The sequence below is a fragment of the Hypanus sabinus genome, chromosome 14, assembly GCF_030144855.1.
Source record: "Hypanus sabinus isolate sHypSab1 chromosome 14, sHypSab1.hap1, whole genome shotgun sequence".
NCBI lineage: Eukaryota > Metazoa > Chordata > Chondrichthyes > Myliobatiformes > Dasyatidae > Hypanus > Hypanus sabinus.
Window position 1 is genome coordinate 69,628,088 of NC_082719.1, and position 22,585 is coordinate 69,650,672.

Below are 22,585 nucleotides of genomic sequence, written 5' to 3' on the forward strand. Positions count from 1 at the left end.
ACGGTATTGGGGGTATGGTATTGATGTGGATAGAGAATTGGTTGGCAGACAGAAAGCAAAGATTGGGAGTAAATGGGACCTTTTCAGAATGGCAGGCAGTGACCAGTGGGGTACCGCAAGGCTCAGTGCTAGGACCCCAGTTGTTTACAATATATATTAATGATTTAGTCGAGGGAATTAAATGCAGCATCTCCAAGTTTATGGATGACACGAAGCTGGGCGGTGGTGTTAGCTGTGAGGAGGAGGCTAAGAGGATGCAGGGTGACTTGGATAGGTTAGGTGAGTGGGCAAATTCATGGCAGATGCAATTTAATGTGGATAAATGTGAGGTTATCCACTTTGGTTGCAAGAACAGGAAAACAGATTATTATCTGAATGGTGGCCGATTAGGAAAGGGGCGGTGCAACAAGACCTGGGTGTCATTTACACCAGTCATTGAAGGTGGGCATGCAGGTACAGCAGGTGGTGAAAAAGGCAAATGGTATGTTGGCATTCATAGCAAAAGGATTTGAGTGCAGGAGCAGGGATGTTCTACTGCAGTCATACAAGGCCTTGGTGAGACTGCACCTAGAATATTGTGTGCAGTTTTGGTCCCCTAATCTGAGGAAAGACATTCTTGCCATAGAGGGAGTACAGAGAAGGTTCACCAGATTGATTCCTGGGATGGCAGGACTTTCATATGAAGAAAGACTGGATCGACTAGGCTTATACTCACTGGAATTTAGAAGATTGAGGGGGGATCTTATTGAAAAGTATAAAATTCTAAAGGGATTGGACGGGCTAGATGCAGGAAGATTGTTTCCAATGTTGGGGGGGGGGTCTGGAATGAGGGGTCACAGTTTAAGGATAAAGGGGGAGCCTTTTAGGACCGAGATGGGGAAAATCTTCTTCACACAGAGGGTGGTGGGTCTGTGGAATTCTCTGCCACAGGAAACAGTTGAGGCCGGTTCATTGGCTATATTTAAGAGGAAGTTAGACATGGCCCTTGTGGCTAAAGGGCTCGGGGGTATGGAGAGAAAGCAGGTACAGGGTTCTGAGTTGGATGATCAGCCGTGATCATACTGAATGGCCGTGCAGGCTCCTGCACCTATTTTTTATGTTTCAATGTTTCTATGACAGATTGTTGATAGCCTTTGGAATATCTCTCTCAATTTAAACTCCATATGTACTGTATGTGAGGAGGACATTGCAAGATCGACTGTGCTGTTTATACTATCAGAATATATTATTAAAGACTAGCCTAATTTTCAAGGGTTTAATAATCCAGTTCCATCCCAATTTATTTTTTAAAATTATTTCACGAACTAATATTTTTCCAATATTCACTTTGATAAGCAAGACTTGATTCTTTTAAAGGAATAAATACAAAATAATAAAAGAAGAATGCGAAGCATTCATGTTTTACAGCTTTAGTAGTATTTTACAAAGCCAAAAATAACTTTTCTACAATAAATTTCAGAATCAGAATCAGGTTTAATATCACAGGCACAATATCACAACAAGTATCCATGTTTCTACTATACCAGATAAATTCGTAACCGAAGCTTTTACTCTTCGTTTTTACCCTCCGTCCACACTAAAATGGTGTTTTCATCCCCTGAAACCCGAGCTTTTCAGGAAAGCTTTCCAAGGTGTGTAATTTTGAAGATGCTGCTTGGGCAGATCAGTGTGGACGGAGTAACTGGAGAAATCTGAAAATGCTGTCAGATGGTAGCACGCCGTTTCATTGTTTTCTTGAATGCAACCTAACAATTTCAGAACAAATGTCAATGAGACTGAAGCCAGAAGAGTTAGAAATGTACTCACCAAATAATTTGACCCATAACTTACTGAATAAGTAAGTATACTGTACTCACTTTGCCCTGTTTTCTGTCCTTGCTCATATGAAGGTGGTTTCCCTTTTTATGCAAGTACTTCTCTGACAATAGATGTGTAGCAGCCTAATGTAACATTGTATGGAAATACAGGACAATACTGATGCAGACATGTTTTACACATATAACAAGGCGCTTTATTAATGTAACAGATTTAGTCAGTTTTTCAATGTTCATCGACAGCCGGGTCATACTACCCATGAACTCCCTGTCGGTTGCCTCCGTACGCTTCAGAATTTGTTTTTTCACTTTTAAGTCTTTCTGCACGAGAGCCAACAGCTGTCTGTCGTTTAACTTTTTCTAGTCTGTAACTGAACAAACACGCACCGTCTTTTACGGCGAGATTCGACACCAAACAAGTCGCTTGTTTTCGGTAGATGTGTCCTGTGCATGCGCAATAGGAGGATATTCGCCGAAATCTCTTTTCAATGTGGACAGAGATATTTTTAAAAACGCATAGTGTGGACGCTTATTGTTTTTACGTGAAACCAGCATTTTCAAAATTATCCGGTCTAGTGTGGACATAGCCTAAAGATTATAAACTTACAAAACGCACAAGAAGATGTCTCCTAACTTTTCACACCTTTTGGTTTCGACAAAACGTGGAGATAAGGCAGGACATTCTTTACATTCCTTTCTTAATTTTGGTGACTTCTCTTATCTAAATGATTAAATTCTGCTCCATTTGAGTAGCCGGAATGTCTATGGATCTGACTGTTCTTTTGTATTGAGATGTTAAAGGTCAATTTGTCCTGCTGACTCCTTGTCTCACTTGCAGGATGTAACAATCCTGTTTTCTGATTACCTCTGCCTGATGGGATTAAGTATTCTTTGTCAAGTATGTTTACCTCTGTTTTAGGTGATTAAGTGGCCTTTGTCTCAGACTATTGTTACGTACCCGTAACTGGGTGTCAGACCAGCAGAGAAAGAAATATCCGTTGGAGTCTGGTGGTACCAAAACTAAAGGTGTTTATTAGTAAACTGCACAATACAATATCAAAAATGCTAAAACACATATAACACAGGTTAGCAATAATAAACCTAAAAGTGTAGGAATAATAATAATCAATAATAAACAAGCTCTATCGATGTCTAGGGGTAAATGAATTGTCAGAGAAGAGTATAAAGTTCAGTTCAGTTCATGCGTGCTGAGGTAGTTATGGCTGTTGTGTTGTAATCGTTGGAGAGAGAGAAAGAGCAAGAGATTAGGCAGCTGCAGCAGGCAAACCTTCTGTTGCTTTCTTAATCCGTCGTATCGTTGTGGTCATTCAGTTATGACCCCTCTGTCCTTCAGCTAGACCGTTCTTCTGTGGTGGACTCGTCACTCTGGCATGAGCGGACACACACACACACAAGTCCCCACCGGCCCTGCCATTACACTGAGAGCTTTATTGACCGATCTCCTGGTTCGGTCTCCGAAGCCCCCACCTTCCTGTGGGTTCACAACACTCAGTCAGTGTCTACTGGTGTGTCTGAAGGGTGTCTCCCCAGACCTGTCTTTTATCCCTACTAACGGGGTCTCAGCTATCCATCAACTCTGAATGACCGTGTCCATCAAATCAGGCCACTCCTGTCTCCTGAGGAATGTTAACAAGTAAAGTCTTTGTAGTGAAAAGGTAAGTAATCCAGGAAGAGTCAAAATACAATAAATCAACAGTCTCTCTCTCCTTATCTGTAGCAGATGTTCTTGCCTGTGTTTCATCTCTCTCTCTCATGAGCAGCATAGCAAAGCAATAGTTCATAGTTCTTGGGGGGGGGGGGGATGGTTAACTCTGCACCCATTTCCATCAGGTCTGTTCAGCACTCATAACACTATCACTGTTGATGGCTTTCGTGACAAAGATGGTATAAAAAAGTCTGTATCTCTGTCCTTAGACAGAGAGACTTCAAGTGTCTGACTCTCTGTGGGTGCAGAAGGAATATTCTCTCTCTTAGCTTGCTACTAATAAAGGCAGAAAAGTATCAACTGTGGTACTTATTTCATTACATTGGGTTGATCACCGTTGACATGAGGGTTTTATAAACTTTATTCTCATTCATTTTGACTTTTGAATCATCTAGGACTTAGCTTTTCCCTTGCTTAGAAGTAAAAGCAGCATTCAGAATGTTGTTGACCAGAATGTAGAAGAGGCCAGCATGACGGCCGCTGACTTACTCCTCAGGCGGCCCACTGAGTGACCTGGCTTCTAGACTTTTACTAAGGCTGACAATTTTGTAGCTAAATATTTTATATCATTTTTTCACGTGCACAGCTTATCTTCTTTGGATTTGGAAAAATGAAACAATCTCCTTTGGAAGTAGTACATCAATTGCTAATTGCAAACATTCAGATTGTAAGCTTGGATTTACTCAAGCTAAGTACTGCATTAAAATATTTATAAACTGGAAAATAATGCTAGATTTTTTTGTAACAGGACATTGGTAGGTAAACATCGGGCACAGAGATGAAGAGAGTTGGTTATTATGGTTATTCACACTAACATGAGCTTTGAGCACAGAGAAGTTGCACTGACCACACTCAGTAAAACAACAAAAGGTTTCGCAACTACACGCATCTCACAAACCTGAGCAGGCAACGCGGTGCCCATGGAGTTGCTTTTTACTTTCAAGATTTGAGAATTTTAAGTAGTTTTATTTCATTTTTATCTTGGGCTCTGGTAAATAGAAGACCTAGCCATTGTTCCTGTAGATCTATACAAATAACAGACATGTTCCTGGAACAACTGATGATGTCAGTCATTGACTGAAACACTGATGATTAATTTCAGTTAATACAACCAGTTCATTGCATCAAAGTTGCAGAACATTCATGTGTCAAGTAAACATACAAGTAACCTGCTTTTCTTTCCTTTGATAAAACCACAAAAAGCTTCAGAGGAGACCCACGTAAAATTTTACACAAATCATTAGTCAAAAGTTCACTGTGAATACTTACAGCTAAAGCTCCGCAGCCATTCTAAGAGTGTGATCTATCTGACAGATGTTTCTCTGATCTCTGTTCAACTCCATCCTTGTAAGGGGACCCCTCCTCAGTTCCTGTGCACTGGAGGCATCTGTCGGACACTGAATTCGAACCAGCACTGGCAATTAGTTCTGGTCTCTCTCACTCAAACTGGGTTCAATTCTGCCACTGCCTGTAAGGAGTTCGTACATTCTCTCTGGGGCCACATGTGTTTCCTCCAGGTACTCTGGTATCCTCCCACAGTCCAGAGGTATACTGTTTGATAGGCTAACTGGTCATTGTAAGTTGCCCCTTGATGAGGCTAATGCTGAATTGGGGGCTGCTGGGCAGAGAAGCACGAGGAGTTGAGAGGGCCTATTTTGTGCTGTCCCTCAATAACTCCATAAACAAACAAATAAATGTTTGTTATTGACACAAACTACACACCTCATTGTATGTTTTGCTGTTTCGTTGTACATCTAACAAATAAAGCTAATCTAAAACTTTATCATCAGCTTGGAAAGTCTTAATCTAACTTCACTGTGATTCATTATTAATACCCTAAAAAATAAAGTAAGATTTTAGTTACTTAGGTTACATGTCTAAGAGATTCCTGCTTAGACTGGAAGAAAGACAACTGGATTACTTAGAATGTAAAAAATGCTCTGATCAGAATTGTGAGAGTGAAAATCTAAGAGTTGTGAATTGGGGCCTAGCCAATCCCTCCCAGCTCATACCTGAGTATAGAAAATATAATGTATAATGATAATTGTGATTTGCTTATTAAAAATAACTTTGTATTCTGTCTAAAATAGACATGTTAAACTAAAAGTGTTAACACGCTATATTTGAATTAACGTGATATGGAATGAAAATCTACGGGTCATAATTCTACAGTTTTGCTCGTGAGGATGTGGACTGTGTATCCTGGAGCGGAACCTACATTCTGTTGGAAATATTGGTGACTCTGCCACAATGCCAAACGTCTCCCAGCAGTGTAACAGATGAAACCCTATGTGACAGGAAATGTGGTAAGCCAACCCTCCTCATCTTTCCTGATCTATGTGGAGCTGTTAAAATTCTTGCTGCAGCTTGGTTGTCCCGTTCCTTTCTTCCATTTTCGAGCTGGATAGGCTCCTACTTGTTTCCATTCATTCACTGAGGTCAGAGCATCGGGGAGGATTTAGATAGGAAGTAGATACATTTTTCAAAAGATCAAGGAGTTGAGAGCTATGACCATTTGACCAAAGAGAGGAGGGGAAACCTGTGGAAGATCACTCATAATGACATTAACTGGTAGGGCAGGCAGGTTTGATGGGCCGAATGTCCGGCTCCAGCTTCCATTTGCTTAAATTCTTATGAGCTGTTGTACTGTACAACCTCTGAAGTGCCTGAAGAATATATTTTCGGGCTGTCTTTAATTTTGATCCACACACCACCCTTTGCTTGTAACAATTAAAACAAACGGTTCAGATATATGTATTACCTCACTACCACCCCAGCTGAACCCTCCGATATCCCTAAATTTGTGAAAGAGTCCATATAACAGTCAGTAAAGGGTAAATGGAAATTTCCTCCAATTCAAAATGGATAATTGATGCCATTGTCTTCAGTCCCTGTTGTGATCTCTGTCCCTGATCTTGAATTCCATCCCTCACACTAGCATTTGTTTGAACTGTTTGCTTCCTTGGTGCTGGGTTCAACAGTGATACATTTTTCTGATCAGATATTTCTTTACTAATCTGCTGATTTCCATTCTGAAACATCATCACTTCCATTTTGGAGTTGCTCTGCAGCAGAAAAATGCCAAAATGCTCAGCAGATCAGTCAACATTTGGGGAAATGAAAATTCTACTTATTTCTCTGAGTGTTTCCTCGTACACTATGTGTTTACTCACTCCCTCAATATTGACAATGTGTTCCACCACCAAGCTCTAAAGCTTTTACATATACTCCTTGATTTTTTTTAATCCACCCTTATTTCTTGTTTCAGACTCTGTGTGTGTGTGTGTGTGTGTGTGTGTGTGTGTGTGTGTGTGTGTGTGTGTGTGTGTGTGTGTGTGTGTGTGTGCGTGCGTGTATATGAGAGAGAGAGAGGATGAGAATGAATAATCTAGAGAGATGGAGTGGAGCCAGAGATGAAGAGAGAGTGAGAAAGATAGGAAGAGAATGTATGTGTGAGAGAGGGAGGCAGAGAAAGAAAGAGAGAGATTGGGAGATGAAGAGAGGAAAGGGAGATAGAGAAAGGGAAATAAGGAAAGGAGAAGGAGATGAAGAGAAAGAGAGATGGAGAGACTAAGAGAGAGGGGAGATGAAGAGAGGAAAGGGAGATAGAGAAAGGGAAATAAGGAAAGGAGAAGGAGATGAAGAGAAAGAGAGATGGAGAGACTAAGAGAGAGGGGAGATGAAGAGAGGAAAGGGAGATAGAGAAAGGGAAATAAGGAAAGGAGAAGGAGATGAAGAGAAAGAGAGATGGAGAGACTGAGGGGGGGAGATGGAGAGGAAAGAGAGATAGAGAGAGAAAGGAAATGAAGAAAGGAGATGAAGAGAGACAGAGAGAAAGCTGCAGTTTGTTACCACTGCAACCATTTATTAACAGTTATGACTGATTCTTGCATTCAGAATATAAAAGTCTCCATTGTTCAAGTAAAAGAGAATTTCAATTTGATTTTCCCTAGTCTCCATAGATAAAACAATACATTTTCATAACAGTTTATACATGCAAAGCCAAATTAGGAAAACCTGCAGGTTGGGATAATGACTTGCATTACCAGTGGAGTATGTTTTATTCCATCCTGCTGACCGTCTCCTTTGCTTTGTTCAGAAAGAATATGTATATTACTTTCAGATCAGATAATCAGGAAATCCAAGGCCTGGATGATTTGTGAACCCAATCCAGTGGGATGTAATGCCAACTGGGGGGTATTAAAGGATCTAAAGTTTAAAGGGGAGATTTTAAAGGAGATTTACGAGGCAAGTCTTTTTCAACATCACAGTATGTGCCTGGAACACTCTTCCAGGGAGGTGATGGGAGTAGATATTATAGAAATGTTTCAGAGCCATTTGGACAGACACATGAACAGGCAGACAATGAAGAGATGTGGACCATGTGCAAGCAGATATACAGTGAAAATTGGCACCCTGAACAGCACAGACTCAGTGTCCTGAGGACTTTGCTATTCTGCTCTATATTCTGTGCAAGGGTCATGGTAACGAGAAAATTGTAGAAAGACATTGACTTTTAACAGGGATCTGAGAAAACCATATTAGGTAGTATGAGGATCAGAAAACAGTGAAAAGATATAACGGACTGGCAGATGGTGATGCAGGAACAATCGATATCGTTCAGGCCTGGTGTGAAAAGCATTTGTGCACATTTTATGAGATCATGCAAATTGTACTGGGACTGTGGTAAGGAGATGGCAGCTATCAACAAAATGATAGTCTGGATGAGTAAAATGGCTTCACTGTATTTAAGCAATTTATAATCGGATTTAAAAAATACTTTTCATCCTTTAATAATATAAAGTTTCAAAACTTCTATACCCAGAATTTACCTACCACAGTAGTAAGGATATAGTAGCTAACATTTCAGTTGGTGGACTACAATTCATAGAGTTTATAATTGATTAGAGGCATGAGTCTGAATCCCATTCTGGCACTTCGAGAGTTTACGCTGCTAAATTTATTGTAAAATGACAGTTGCCTTCAGCTCTGTTGACCATAAAGTTGTGAAATTTCCACCACAAACCACTCTAGTTCACTAATATCCTTTAAGCAAAAGTGGTCTGGCATCATTACCTGTTTGGGCCTGCTTGGGAGCCCACACAACTGACAGAGTTGATTTGTAATTGCCTCTTGAGGTGGGCTGGGTAAGAAGGCAGTTAGGAATGGACACAATCCCAGTTTTCCCAATGATAGCCACACTCTGTCCATCTCACTTAATCCATTTATCAGTTTATCCAGCCTTATTACATTATCTCTAATCCTTCTAAACTCACCAGGCTACAGAAATTTTTGGAATGATAGCAAAAAAGAACTTGCTTGTGTCTTTCATATTTCAAATTAAAGACGTTCCAAAGTGTTTCATAGTATTGCTCAGACACCAAATGAATTCTGCTATTCTTCTCTGAATAGGGCCATTGTCATTTTTATGTCAACTTGAGAAGCTTAGTTTAACATCTCTTCCAAAAGTTGACGCCATTAATGAGAGAACCCTTCATTTCTATTGCTCTGGACTGTTGGCCTGGGTTACTGACCCCAGGTTGATTTACCAGTGAGTGAGAATGATTATATGAACTGGATTTTATCAGTTTAGATCCTGATCCTCTCCACAAGGGTACAATTTCCAGGATCTGTTGCTGGACGGTGGTCAGAAACAGGAAATTTGAAGAGATTCCATGTTATAACTATTCATTGGCCTCAGTACAATTACACTGAATCACAATTTGTTTCAAAGGTGTTGTCTCCTCAGAATTTATTTTTGTTTATGATAGGCTACTTGAAGGCGAACACAATATAATTTTAGACTAGCATAATGTAGGAATTTGGAGAAATAAGAAATTAACTTTTATTGAATATAATGCATTTAATTGCATAATGGTGCTGATGCTTTGTAACAGTTAACTAAGCTAAAAATATTTTGTGGATGTGTTTCGTTAAAGTGCCCAACAATATTCATCCAGTTGCCCAGATACCATTTTTCAATGACCTGGTGAAAACTCACTGTGTTTGTCACTGACGGCACCAGGATTTGCAGAGAAGAAGTCTAAATGGGAATGCTGAAAGTGAATCTATAGTGACATGTTACACTTCATGGTTCTGTATGCTTGAAGCACGTTGTCAACCAGCTATTCGTAGCTTGGTGCTCTGTAGTTGCCAACATTCTTGAGTGATTTCCATGTGATGTTCTCTAGTCCCACTAGAAGTTCTTCAAATTGTCTGTCATTGTCGACCTGTTTGATTAGTGGACCAACAAAAATATCTTCCTTAATCTTGGCATCAGTTAATCTGTCTTGAATAATAAATTGAATCAACAAATATAGGCAATTTCCATAAAAATGGTGCATGATAGGGAAATTTCATTATGATTTTCATGATCAGCAGCCCAAAATCCATAAGATGCACCCTGAAGTATTCAGGAACCAAAATATTTGATGTCTGGTGTTATTGTTCCTTTCATTCCAACAGTCCGATCCGCAACCACCACCTCAGTCATGGATATTGCCATTTGCTCTTTACAATCTTCACAAGTCTATGAACAAATGGATGCCATCTATATTAATCCAGTGTAAAAATATCATTTGGATTTGGATTGTCAATATTTGAAAGTAAATGCAATAAAGTGGCATATTCAAATGATGTTTCTCAAATTTAATGTTTTTTTAAGACATTATTTAGTATGCATTCACATAGAACCTAAACAAAGATGTCCTGCATATTATCAGGTTAATCAATGAAATGTAAAGAGATAGACATCAAAATGAAAAGCAAACCCTCAGTGAAACCCTCAATATTTGCTGAAAATTTCTGGTTTGCTTTGACCCTGTCATGTGACTTTCCATAACTGATATGGATCCAGATTAGAAAAATCAGCAAATCTTCTTGTTTCTTGGTGGTTGGGTGGGGGGGGGGGGGTCACTAAAATAAATAAACCACTTCCCTCTAAGTTTATTATAAATTAAGCAAAAACTTTGGTGTGATCACAGAAGAAACAATGATGTACAATCTGCTTGTTTTGTCCATTGTCATCTTCCTAGCTCCGGCGTGTAAGTAGCAAAATAAGGAATATTTAAACACCTTATGTTCATGGAAGATTTACTTTTAATTATGATTAATTTATGATGCACATAATAAACATAATTTGTGATATTCAATGTAAATTTTCAGTGAAAGCTATATTAATATTTATCTTCTATATATATGCCAATAGATTCTATTTCATTGTTTTTCATTGTAATTTTATTTCTTATTTGGAGAGGACAACTATATAAAATGTAGTTACAAAATTTCAATGAGCAACATGTCAAGCAGCATCTATGGAGGGAAGGAAATTGTAGAAGTGTCGGCTTATTGTTTCTCCAGCCTGTGGCATCTGCTGTTTCTTGTTTCCCCTTGCTCACCTACCATTTTTTCTTGCAAATCTACTAGATAGTATTACATTTTTAACTAAGTATTATTATCCTGAGGATTAATGAGAAGTTGTTGGATTTAATTCTGTTGAGTAGAATTCCAAGTGGTAGCCATGGGCCCAAGCTATGCCTGCCTCTTCATAGGCTTTGACGAACAGTTTATGTTGGAATCCTTCCCCGGTTGTAGTCTTCACCTCTTCCTTCACTACATTGATGACTGTATTTGCGCTGCCTCATCACCATTGCACTTATCAACATTATCAACTTTGCCTCTAACTTCCACCCCCCCCCCTTAAATTCACTTGGTTCATTTGACAGCTTCCTCCCTTTTCTTGATTCATCTGTCTCCACTCTGGAGGCAGACTGTCAACCAAAATCTTTTACAAATTTACTGATTTCCATGGTTATCTAGATTATACATCTTCCCACCTTATCTCCTGTAAAAAACAGTTTCTCTTTCTCAGTTTCTTTGCCTTCGATGTATCTATTCCCAGGATATGGCTTTCCATTCCAAGACATCAGATGTATCCTCTTTCTTTAAAGACGGGTTTTTCCTCCCTCTACTATTGATGCTTTCCCCCATTTCCCATACATTTATGCTCACCCCATCTTCCCTCTGCTGTAATAGTGATAGAGTCCCTCTTGTCCTTGCCTACTCGCCCATTCACCTTCGCATCCAACACATTATTCTCCGCAATGTACCCCATCTGTAAAGGAAACCTACCACTAATCATATCTTTACCTAACCCCCATGCCCTGCTTTCTGCTTCCTTATTCGACAAAACAAGGTGCAGCAGGCATCATACGGAGATGCTTTTGGTCGAAAGATCTCCAGGGCTAACATGGGGCTCAATATTTTATGTGCTTAACATCAAAGGACAACTCTATATTTACAATGTATGGACCATACTTTCTGTGAAACTTCACACAAATTTCACACCTCCCGACTTGCATGCACACCACAGACATAAGATTTTAATTAATTTTTATCAATATTGTCTTGTTTGGGATTCACAACTTTTAGGAACTCATTGTTCAGAGATGCACTCTAAATTAAATCCACAATACATATTCAGATATGAAGACTTGTAGCCAAAGTTGTCTACTAAATGCAAATGTACTAATCCCCAAATTCCTTCTAACACCTTCGACACTTCTATTCCCGGGATGCGGTTTTGGGTTTCTCTCCCTCTACTAGTGATGCTCCCCTCACCCGAATCTCCTCCATTTCCTGTACATCTACACTCAGCCCATCTTCCCTCTGCCGTAATAGTGATAGAGTCCCTCTTGTCCTTGCCTACTCGCCCATCAGCCTCTGCATCCAACACATTATCCTCCGCAATGTACCCCATCTGTAAAGGAAACCTACCACTAATCATATCTTTACCTCCCCCCACCCCCCGCTTTCTACAGCGATCGATCCAGTGCCATATTGGGCTGAGTCCATTACTCTCTGCACCTTCTTACACTCTTGTACAATCGAATTGCTGTGCAAGGCCATGGTACAACTACTCCAGGGTTATCCCTGTCAAGGGTAATTAGAGATGGCTAATAATTGTAGTCAGTGATGTTCTCATCCTGTGTGTGAATAGACATGTATGTGAAATAAAATGTCAGTATCTTCTATATATTGCAGATCCCGGAGCTGAAATTATTGGAGGTCATGAAGTCAAACCGCATTCAAGACCTTATATGGCATCTCTCCAACAACTTAGCCGGAACAGTAAATATGTTCCCTATTGCGGAGGTGCTTTGATCAGACCAAACTGGGTACTAACTGCAGCACACTGTAAAAAGTAAGCTATGTGGTGTATAAATAAAAATTTTTTGATTAACATACAAGTGCTTAGCTCCCAATCCTAGCTTTCATAAAATAATTCCTTTTACACTGTTGTCACAACCTTATTAATATGTGTATCACCGTATTATTGGCATTTATTTTTATTAGCAAGTGTCAGTTTGAATGGTCAGATATATACTCAGTGGCCACATTATTAGGTACCTCCTGTAGCTATTAAAGTGGCCACTGAGTGTCTGTTCATGGTCTTCTCCTGCTGTAGCCCGTCTACTTCAAGGTGTGACATACTGTGAGTTCAGAGATGCTCTTCTGAACACCACTGTTGTAACACGTGGTTATTTGAGTTACTGTCGACTTCCTGTCTGCTTGAACCAGTCTGGCCATTCTCATCTTCCCTCTCTCATCTACAAAGCGTTTTTGCCGACAGAACTTCTACTCACTGGATGCTTTTTCTTCTTTATCACACCATTCTCTGTAAAAGCTCGAGGATGTTTTACCCAAAAATCCCAGGAGACCAGCAGATACTCAAACCATCCTGTCTGGCACCAACAACCATTCCACAGTCAAATTCACTTAGATCACATTTCTTACCCATTCTGATATCTAGTCTGAACAACAACTGAATCTCTTGACCATGTCTGCCTGGCTTTTATGGACTGAGTTGCTGCCACACGACTGGCTGATTAGATATTTGCATTGATGGCAGGTGTACAGGTGTACCTAATAAAGAGTTAACTGAATGTGTGATACCGGGTCCACAACTAGACTTTAGCACTCTAGGTAAGCGTAGGAGTGATTTACAATGAGCTTGTCTGATTAACACTTTGAAACAATTTCAATCAGGAGTATAGTCTTGGCCCTTGCTTGGACACTGGTTGGCTTTTGGAATTCGCACAGTAACTGCCAAATATAATGTTGCTGAATTGTATATTTCCATAAAATTTACTATTTATTTGTTGCCTTCCTGATGAATTTCTGTAAACTATTTTTTAAGCAGAGTGTAATTAATTATCTTTATTTTCGATTGGTAACAGAAGAATTGGACCAGGCCAGGTTCTTCAAGCAGTTCTTGGGGATCATTCTCTTTCAAAGCATGAGACAATTCAACAAAGACTGCGCATCATCAGACAGATTCCCAATAAAAATTACAGCAATAGGACCATGAAAGATGATATCATGCTGCTGCAAGTATGAATTTTTTTCTCATTCTTACGCAGTGTTTAAAATCTTTAATTTGCTTATTAGCAATGTTTACTTTACTGAACAACAACTGTTGAATGGCTTTTGTGACTTGGATGAGAATTATTGATTGTGGAGAATATTAGTATTGGCAATGATCCCTCCCATCCGTCCAACAGTCTCCTTGATTCCCTTCCGTCAGGCAGGCGGTTCTATAGAAATACGACAAGAACTGTGAGGATGAGAAACAGCTTCTTCCCCTAGGCTGTAACATGACTGAACTCCCTGCCACCACCCAGGTCTCATCAGTTATGAAGCACCAGTAGCACGTACTCTTTACTTTTTAACTGTGCAACTTATTATTTGTTAATTTAATTGTGGTCATATTACTTCATGTGTTATGGGTATGAGGTACAGTATATGTACTGTGTTGTGACCTTGGTCAGAAGGAAGGTTGTTTCGTTTGGCTGAATACATGTGTACGATTGAATGACAATAAATTGAATTTGAACTTGAGCTGTCTAAGCCTGGGCAATATCACAGTTAACCTTGTCCTTGACATACAAAGGGTTAGTAAGTTAATTGGGCACATGAGTATAATTGGGTTGCTGGAAGAGCCTGTTACTGTGTTGTATCTTTAAACTAAATTAAATATAAACTTTAATTAAAAGTGTGACAGCTGCTAAGTCTGACTTATTGGAGTTTCATCATTAACAAAGAAAGAGTTAGAGTGAAGAACCTTCACAGTAGGATCAGTGCTTTATGACCATCATCCACACCACAATTTTCATGACAAATTATTGATTCCATCATATGAAATGTAATTGATCTTTAATTTTATTGGTCACTTTTAATTGAGTCTCTGTCTCTTTGATCATCTGAAAATAAAGAAAGAATTCTGGAAAACAAGATAATTAAATAGATAAACTAACAAATCTCTTCAGGATTAAAGAGATCATTCAGGATATTCTTCACTTTTAGGATCACAAATACGTGAATTCAATGTTTTTGTGTCAACAGCTCGAGACTGATGCAAAAATCAACCAGTATGTGAATGTGCTCAACCTTCCCAAAGGAGGAATCACCGACATTAAATCTGGAACAAGGTGCACCGTGGCAGGATGGGGAAAAACAAAAATAAACGATTACTCTGACACACTTCAAGAGGTGGAGGTCGAGGTAATTGATCGCCGAACATGCAACAGTAGGTATTATTACAATCAGCATCCTGAAATAACCCAGGACATGATCTGCGTTGGTGACAGCAAGGGCAGAGGAGATTCATGTCAGGTGAGTATGATGTTTAGCCGTGTTATCAGTAACATTTCTATCAAGTTATTGGATTAAGTATAAAAATCCCAGTGATACACTGGGGCCTTCTACAGATTGAAACTTTCTACCCTTCCTCAGTGTTATTGTGACTGACTCTTACCTGCTTTCTGAAGGGCTACTCAGTTGTATTAAAAAGTCTTCAGAATGTGGTCCAGCGTTACCCTAGGGAAGCTAAGGGAAACTAGATTAGGCATAAATGCTACACTTACAGGCAATGTCCACATCCGAAGCTGGATTAAAAAAAATAATAATCAGATAAGTAAATGAGTATGTATTGATTATGGAGGAACCATTTTCTCACATTTTCTAGAATCTCAGATCTAGGCCCTGAATTTAGATGTCAATATAACTTACTATGATTTCTCTACCAATAAACTTTGTCTTCCGTCAGTGTGATGATGAAATGAGCCGATGCAAGATAACAGAAGCAATCCAGAGAAATGTAACGTATTGACATGTCTAAAATGTAAAGAGAATTTATTCTAAATCGTGTCAATTTGAAAATAAGGATCATGCTAGATCTAGTGCTCTGTCTGATCCTAACATCCAGTTGGGACAGAGTGGATCAGTCTGTCTGACACTCTGTACCCATGAGGTGCCCTGTGAGACAGGCCAGGCTCGGGACGCCGAGCAGAATCAGGAATCGGATCCTGAGGATTTGCCTCCATGAATATCCTGACAGCCTTCAACAGCTCACAGTGAAAAATGTCAGAGATGATTAAAAATGACACAAGCATATTTAATAAAAATTGTTTAAAGACAACTGAACATGATAGCAAATAATTAAAAAGATTAAAATAAAGTAAATTTAATAGACCATTTCCCGTTATTTAGTTATTTCACAGACCAGTGACTCCATTCAGTGAAGGAGGTTACTGTTCTTGTGTCAGCTAGTCTTGCTGAAAAGCAGGGGGTCGGGTACAAAGTGAATCTGGCCCGATGCACGAACTGGGTTCAGTGGAGAGTCGAGTGGCAGAGTGGAGGGACAGCTACACCAGCATTTGACATCTGTTTCATTCTGAACTTCCACATTCCACCAGAATTTGAAGTCAAACTGAAGTACAGATTGCAGATGGCTGACGGTTTTCTACACAATGGCTAATTTAGGAATAAACTCAATCCAGGCCATGGGAAACATTTCATGAAAAGACACTTTGTGAGTCCGGTTACCTACATTTGCTCCTAAAGTAAACTCACACCTCCTCAGTACAGCTGGGCACGGATAATGAATTGTGATGTGATGTCAAACTGACAGTTTGCAGTCTGTCACTTTAGCTAATTCTGCTCAATTGTCACCTTCATCTTTTTCTCTCTCTTCCAGGGTGATTCAGGCGGCCCTTTGATATGTGACAAAATGTATACTGGGATTGTGTCCTTTGGTAAAGGATGTGCAATTGCCAAAAAGCCTGGGGTGTACACTTTACTAACAAAGAAATACATTGATTGGATTCGGGATACAATTGGTTGACCGCTGAAGAATGCTGAAGAGCTGTACTGAGTTATCACAATCCTGCTTCACTCTGCTTTACTGACACTGATGCTCAGTTAATTGGTCTAGAGGGCCGGCTTGCCTCTATCCTTACCTTTTCTGTTTTGCATAAAATGCTACAGCAAAGTGCAATAAAAAACAATAATTATCAAATTCCTTGCCTTGTGAAAACCCTGTCCACTGTTGTAAGTTATGAAAGTGAACTGAACCACATGTAGGTCACATTTTGGACTAGCAGCAGTGACTTGCTTTGCACCATAGAGATGTCGATAGTGGAGGCAATTAGATTGTGAGATAATTAGGATTTGCATTAAAATGTCACAGATTGATTGTGAAGTAGCTTTATAGAGGTTGTCGCAACTTCATGGACAGAAGGGGCTGCCCGGTGCTGTGAAGTTCCTTGTTCTATCAAGTAAATATTTAACTTTGGAACTGAATGCTCCTCTTGCACTACCAATGATCGAATGAGATTTACAGGAAGATGTTGTTTCCTGCTTCTCATTGCTAACTGTCACAACTCCAACAGTGACCTCAGGTCAGCTGCAGGGTCATCAGCCGGGACCACCACTCATTGATATTTCTCTCCCTTAGCCCTGGTCCATCTCCTGGTGGCACAGCAGTGACACAGGCCTCGCTGTCACCGCCTGCAGCTTCCAGTGGGGTTAGTTGGTCCCTCAATTATGTCCTTCCTCCTCAGCCACAGCCAAAAGCTGCCCTTTTCTGCCTCTTCAGCCAGCTCTCTGGTGGGCCTCCTGAGCCTCATTCCTGTCACTGCCCTATCACAGGGTAACCTTGTCAGGGTAGATGATTGCCTCATGTCTTACACTCAGCTGCTGGGACTGAGTACTTCAGCCTCATCTGCTCATGGGCAGCCTCCACTCCTTCCTCCCATGGGACGGTTAACTCAATGAGAACCTCTGCACTGTGAGATGGAGCAGCTGCTCTCACTTTATCAATTGTCTCAGCTTAATTTGCCTATATAACAGAAGCCTAATGTCTCCATGATATCCAGATGCCTCATTAGTTGAACGATTATCTCAACAGTCCAAATGTTTCACCGAATGGTATAAAAAGTCTAAGAAACTTTGCAATTCCCAAGCTGCAAACATCGTATTTGTGGAACCTAATTACTGGATTTCACGATCCTATAATGACAAACCAATCCGTGCTGAATTGTACAATGATAATTCAAATTCATTTATTTGGCTCTATTTTTGTCAGGAGGAAATTGCACTCATTTCTTGCTACCTCACCTGTAATATTCATAATCCTGTTAACATCTGACAGTCAGACTGTTCATTTAATTGGATTTGGATTGGTTTATCATTGTCAAATGTACTGAGGTACAGTGAAAAGCTTGTACCGCATACTGTTCATACAGATCAAATCATTACACACGGCATTGCGATTGAACATGGTAAAACAAGAACAGAATGCAGAATAAAGTGAAACAATTACAGGGGAAGGCAGTGTAGGTGAAGTTACAAGGTGGAAGATCGTAACAAAGTAGACTGTGAGGTCAAGAGTCTGTCTCCTTGTAGTGGAGAAACATTTAATATCCTTATAACCTCAGGGTAGAAAATGTCCTTGAGCCTGGTGCTACATGCTATCAGCCTTATTAAACCTCTGCCTGATGGGAACTTTAATTATGCTGGCTGGTTTACTGAGGTAGCGAGAAGTATGGAGAGTCCATGGAGGAGAGTCTAGTTGCTGTGGTAGAGTCATAGAGAAGCACAGCACAGAAACAAGGCCTTCGGCCGATCTAGTCCATGCAGAAACCATTTAAGCTACCTAGTCCCACTGAGCTGAACTGTGACCATAGTCCTCCATACCCCTACCATCCATGTACTTATCCGATCTTTTCTGAAACATTGAACTGGAGCTCTCATGCACCACTGATGCTGACAGCTCATTCCACACAAGTGTTCCCTTGCATTTCCTGTTCTCCATGAGCACCTCATGTGTTCCTACTTGCCTACACCTGCTGTGCACCTCCTTTTTTGCTCAAAACCAGGGCCTCAACATCTCTTGAAAACCAAGGTTCCCTACACTTATTATTCTCCTTACATTTTATTCTGACAGGCACAGACAAGCTTTTTTTTACTCTCAATTTTGTTTTTGAAGGCCTCTCACTTTCCAAGTACACCTTTGCCTGAAAACAGCCTGACCCAATCCACACTCACCACATCATTTCTGATTCCATCAAAATTGGTCTTTTTCTAATTTAGAATCTCAACCTTTGCACTAGACCTATCTTTTATCATATTTACTTAGAAATGTGGTCACTGCACTCAATGTGTTTCCCTACAGAACATTTTGTCACCTGCCCCGTCTCATCCCTGATTGCAGATTCAGCATTGTACACTCTCTCATTGGCACTTCTATGTACTGATGGAGGAAACTTTTCAGAGCACGTTTGACAAACTCTATCCAATCTCGTCATTTTACAGTATGTGATTCCCAGTCACTATCTGGAAAGCTAAACTCACCTACTGTAACAACCTTATGTTTCTTGCAACAGTCTGTGATCTCTTTACAAATTTGTTCCTCTAAATCCCTCAGACTGTTGGGTGATCAGTAATATAGCCATTAATGTGGTCACACCTTTCTTATTTCTCAGTTGCACCCATAGGGGATCACTAGTCGAGTTCTGCGGTCTGTCCTGATGGACCACTGTTGTGACATTTTCCCTGACTAATAACACCACCCCTCCTCCTTTCATCTCTCCTGCTCCCTCACATCTAACACAATGGAACCCCATAATATTGAGATGCCAGACCTGCCTCTCCTACAACCAAGTATCACGAATGGCTACAACAGCATAATTCCATGTGTTGATCCAGGCCCTGAGCTCATCCACCTTTCCTGCGATACTTCTTGCATTGAAATATACACAGCTCAGGACACTAGTCACACCCTGCTCAATCTTTGATTTCTGACTCTGTCTGAGGTCTTACCGATATCTGCATCCACAACCTCTCCACTAACTATTCTGGCATTCTGCTTCCCATCTCTCCATATATCCTATCTATAACCCATTCAGTCTCCCAAATGATCCAGTGTTCCATCTCCAACTCTTTCACGTGGATTGTTCGAATCTGCAGGTGGACATTGGTAGTCTCCCTGTCTTCTGACATCCCACAAGAGGAGCATTCAACTATCCTGTCTGGATGAGCTGAGCTGTCTCCACAACTTTCTGTAGTTCCTTGTGGCCATGAGCAGTGCATCTGCCATAACGCATCAAGACAGAATACTTTCTATGCTGCATCAATAAAAATAGGCAAGGTTGAAAGGGTACCTACCAAATTTCTGTCACCTCCTGAGGAAGTAGAGGTATTCATGAGCTTTTTGGTCATGGTGTATAGCTTTTGGTCCAGAACGGGTGATGTTCACTCCTAGAAACTTGCAGGTCTCAACCTTCTCAACCTCAGCATTGTTGATGAAATAGCAGCTGATCAAAACCCTCCTTCCTGACGTCAATGGCCAGCTCTTTTGTTCTGAGGAAAAGATTGTTGTCATGACAGCATGTTACTAAGCTCTCAGTCTCCTTCCTGTATCCGAGTTCATCATCATTTGAGATAGGGGCCACCATGGTGGAGGTAGAGCAGAACCTGGCCACAGAGTTTGAGTGTACGGGGATCTGAGGACCCTGTGCAAGTAGAGGTTGAGGACACAGTCTTGTGAAATGAGAATAATCATGGTGAAGGTGTTGAGCCGACCCTACTGGTTCCAGTTTGTTGGTCAGGAAGTCAAGGATCCAGATGCAAAGGGAGGTGCTGAGTCCCAGATTGAGGAGTTTGGAGATGAGTTTGCTTGGATTTATAGCATTGAAGATGGAGCTGTAAACAATAAATAATAGTCAAACATCGTTGTATTTACTGTCCAGATTCTCCAGGAGATGGCATTTGCTGAAGACCCTTTTCAGAAGTAATGAATTGCAGCATCAAGTTTGTCTGGGAGGCTGGAGTTAATGTCTAGTATAACTAGCCTCTCAAAGCACTTCCTGACCCTGGATGTTGGAGTCAGCAGGCAATAGTCATTAAGGTATGTTTTATTTATTTAGGCACTTGGATGTTGGTTGCCTTCTTAAAGAAGGTAAGAACATCAGATTGACTCAAAGGCTGGTTAGACATTGTCTATTTTCAAATAGTGCAGTATGTTGGAGGAAATTCGGAATTCCTTGACCAAGAAAGCTGTGTTGGGAAAGAAAGAATTTTAATCAGTAACGGAATTAAGAGATTTTGTGATAGGACAGGAAATTAGAGTTGAGGAAAGTTGGGCCAACTATAACTTCATTGAATGGCAGAGCTGGCTCTGGAGGACAAATGTTTCTTTCTTCCTCATCAGAGTGAGGTACTGATTTTCCATTCATCGCACTCAGTGTAGGTAAGTGTTGCCAGGAAGACAATGCCAAGTAAAGTAATCCATTTAGCTTTTCTTCTGGAAAATGTGGTTCCATTCTTAAAGTATGTTCTGCCTTTGAAAATCAATTTGATTCAGGGCAGATTTCTATTGCTGTGAACATTAGAAATAAACACTTTTTAAAAAAAATAGTTAACATAGTTTTTAACATAGTTATGACTAAAGCTGGTAACATATTAATGATATGCAACTGCTATCACATGAACAATCAAAATGAAAGCAAAAGTTTGAACTTTAGTGCTTGGCTTTAAATGACATAACAAAGAGAGTCAGAATGTACAAGTGATTCCTCAGTCAGTAAGCTGTTGTTGACAGAATTTCTGAAGGAAATATAACTTCAGAAGGCTTATACAAATGAGATAGATTGGCCCCCTGACTGGTGTCACAACAGCCACTTCACACTCAACATCAGCAAGACAGGGAATTGATTGTGGGTGTCAAGGAGGGGAAGTTGGGATGAGACACACCAGTTCTCATTGAGGAGTCAGCAATGGAAAGGATGCGCGGCTTCCAGTTCCCACACATTGATATCTCTGAGGATCTGTCTTGCACCTAAAACACTGATGCAATCATGAAGAAAGCACAGCAGTGGCTTCATTTCATTGAGAGTTGAGAAGATTTGCTATGTCTCCAAAGAACACAGAATAGTACAGCACAGTACAGGCCCTTTGACCAATGATGTTGTGCCCACCTTTTCACCTACTCCAAGATCCATTTAATTCTTCTCTCCCACATAGTCCTCCATTTTCCTTGTTTCCATAAGATTAGCTTAAATATCCCTAATGTAACTGCCTCTACCACCACACCCAGCGGTGCATTCTATGCAGTAACCACCCAACTGTGTAGAAAACCTGTCTCTGACATTTCCCCCTGTACTTTCCTTCAGTCATCCTTTATATACTTTCCTTTATATCCCCTCATATTAAACATTGCCACAATGGCAGTTACTGTCCACTATCTATGTTTCTCATCTTCTTAAACTCCACTGGCAGGTTTCCTCTCATTCTCTATGAAGATTCTCATTCATCCAGGTCAAGCAGTAGCAAATCAAGGCAACTGGACTTGCTGTGTTGTCCAGAGGCCATTTCACCTCTCATCCAAGAGGATTCTTCCATTCTGATCCTTGGAGGTCAGTTTTCTGGCTTATAAACTCTGTGAGCTGTATAAAGGGATAGCGATCACCTGCTATACCGTTAAGAGTTGTTGAGGTAATGAGAGGGTCATCAGTCTTATCTTTGTGGGGAAGAAGGTGTGAACTATTGTGGAGTTGCTGGGGTAGAGACTTAGGGACTGCATTGTAAGTAGCTGATAGGTGGTGTCGTGCCCCACCCCCTCTGTTGAATCATGGCTGTTCCACTTTGACAAAGATGCCTTCCTTAACCCCGCTTTCAAACCACCCGTCCTCCCTGTCCAACATGG

At 40.4% G+C, this 22,585-nt stretch overlaps 1 protein-coding gene across 1 annotated transcript; it reads left to right on the top strand.

The window, feature by feature from the left end:
- Positions 1–10,531: 10,531 nt before the first annotated feature.
- Positions 10,532–16,723, top strand: LOC132404492 (granzyme K-like). Its single transcript, XM_059988648.1, has 5 exons — positions 10,532–10,583; positions 12,583–12,742; positions 13,779–13,932; positions 14,944–15,213; positions 16,577–16,723. Exons 1-5 carry the CDS (start codon positions 10,532–10,534, stop codon positions 16,721–16,723), a joined length of 783 nt encoding a protein of 260 aa, XP_059844631.1.
- The last annotated feature ends 5,862 nt before the right edge of the window (positions 16,724–22,585 follow it).

Bases quoted from the DNA above. Each gene is read 5' to 3' on its own strand.
- LOC132404492 (XM_059988648.1), top strand. From the start codon at position 10,532: ATGATGTACAATCTGCTTGTTTTGTCCATTGTCATCTTCCTAGCTCCG. The intron at 12,743-13,778 runs GTAAGCTATGTG...GATTGGTAACAG, and splicing joins ACTGCAGCACACTGTAAAAA to AAGAATTGGACCAGGCCAGG. The intron at 15,214-16,576 runs GTGAGTATGATG...TCTCTCTTCCAG, and splicing joins GCAGAGGAGATTCATGTCAG to GGTGATTCAGGCGGCCCTTT.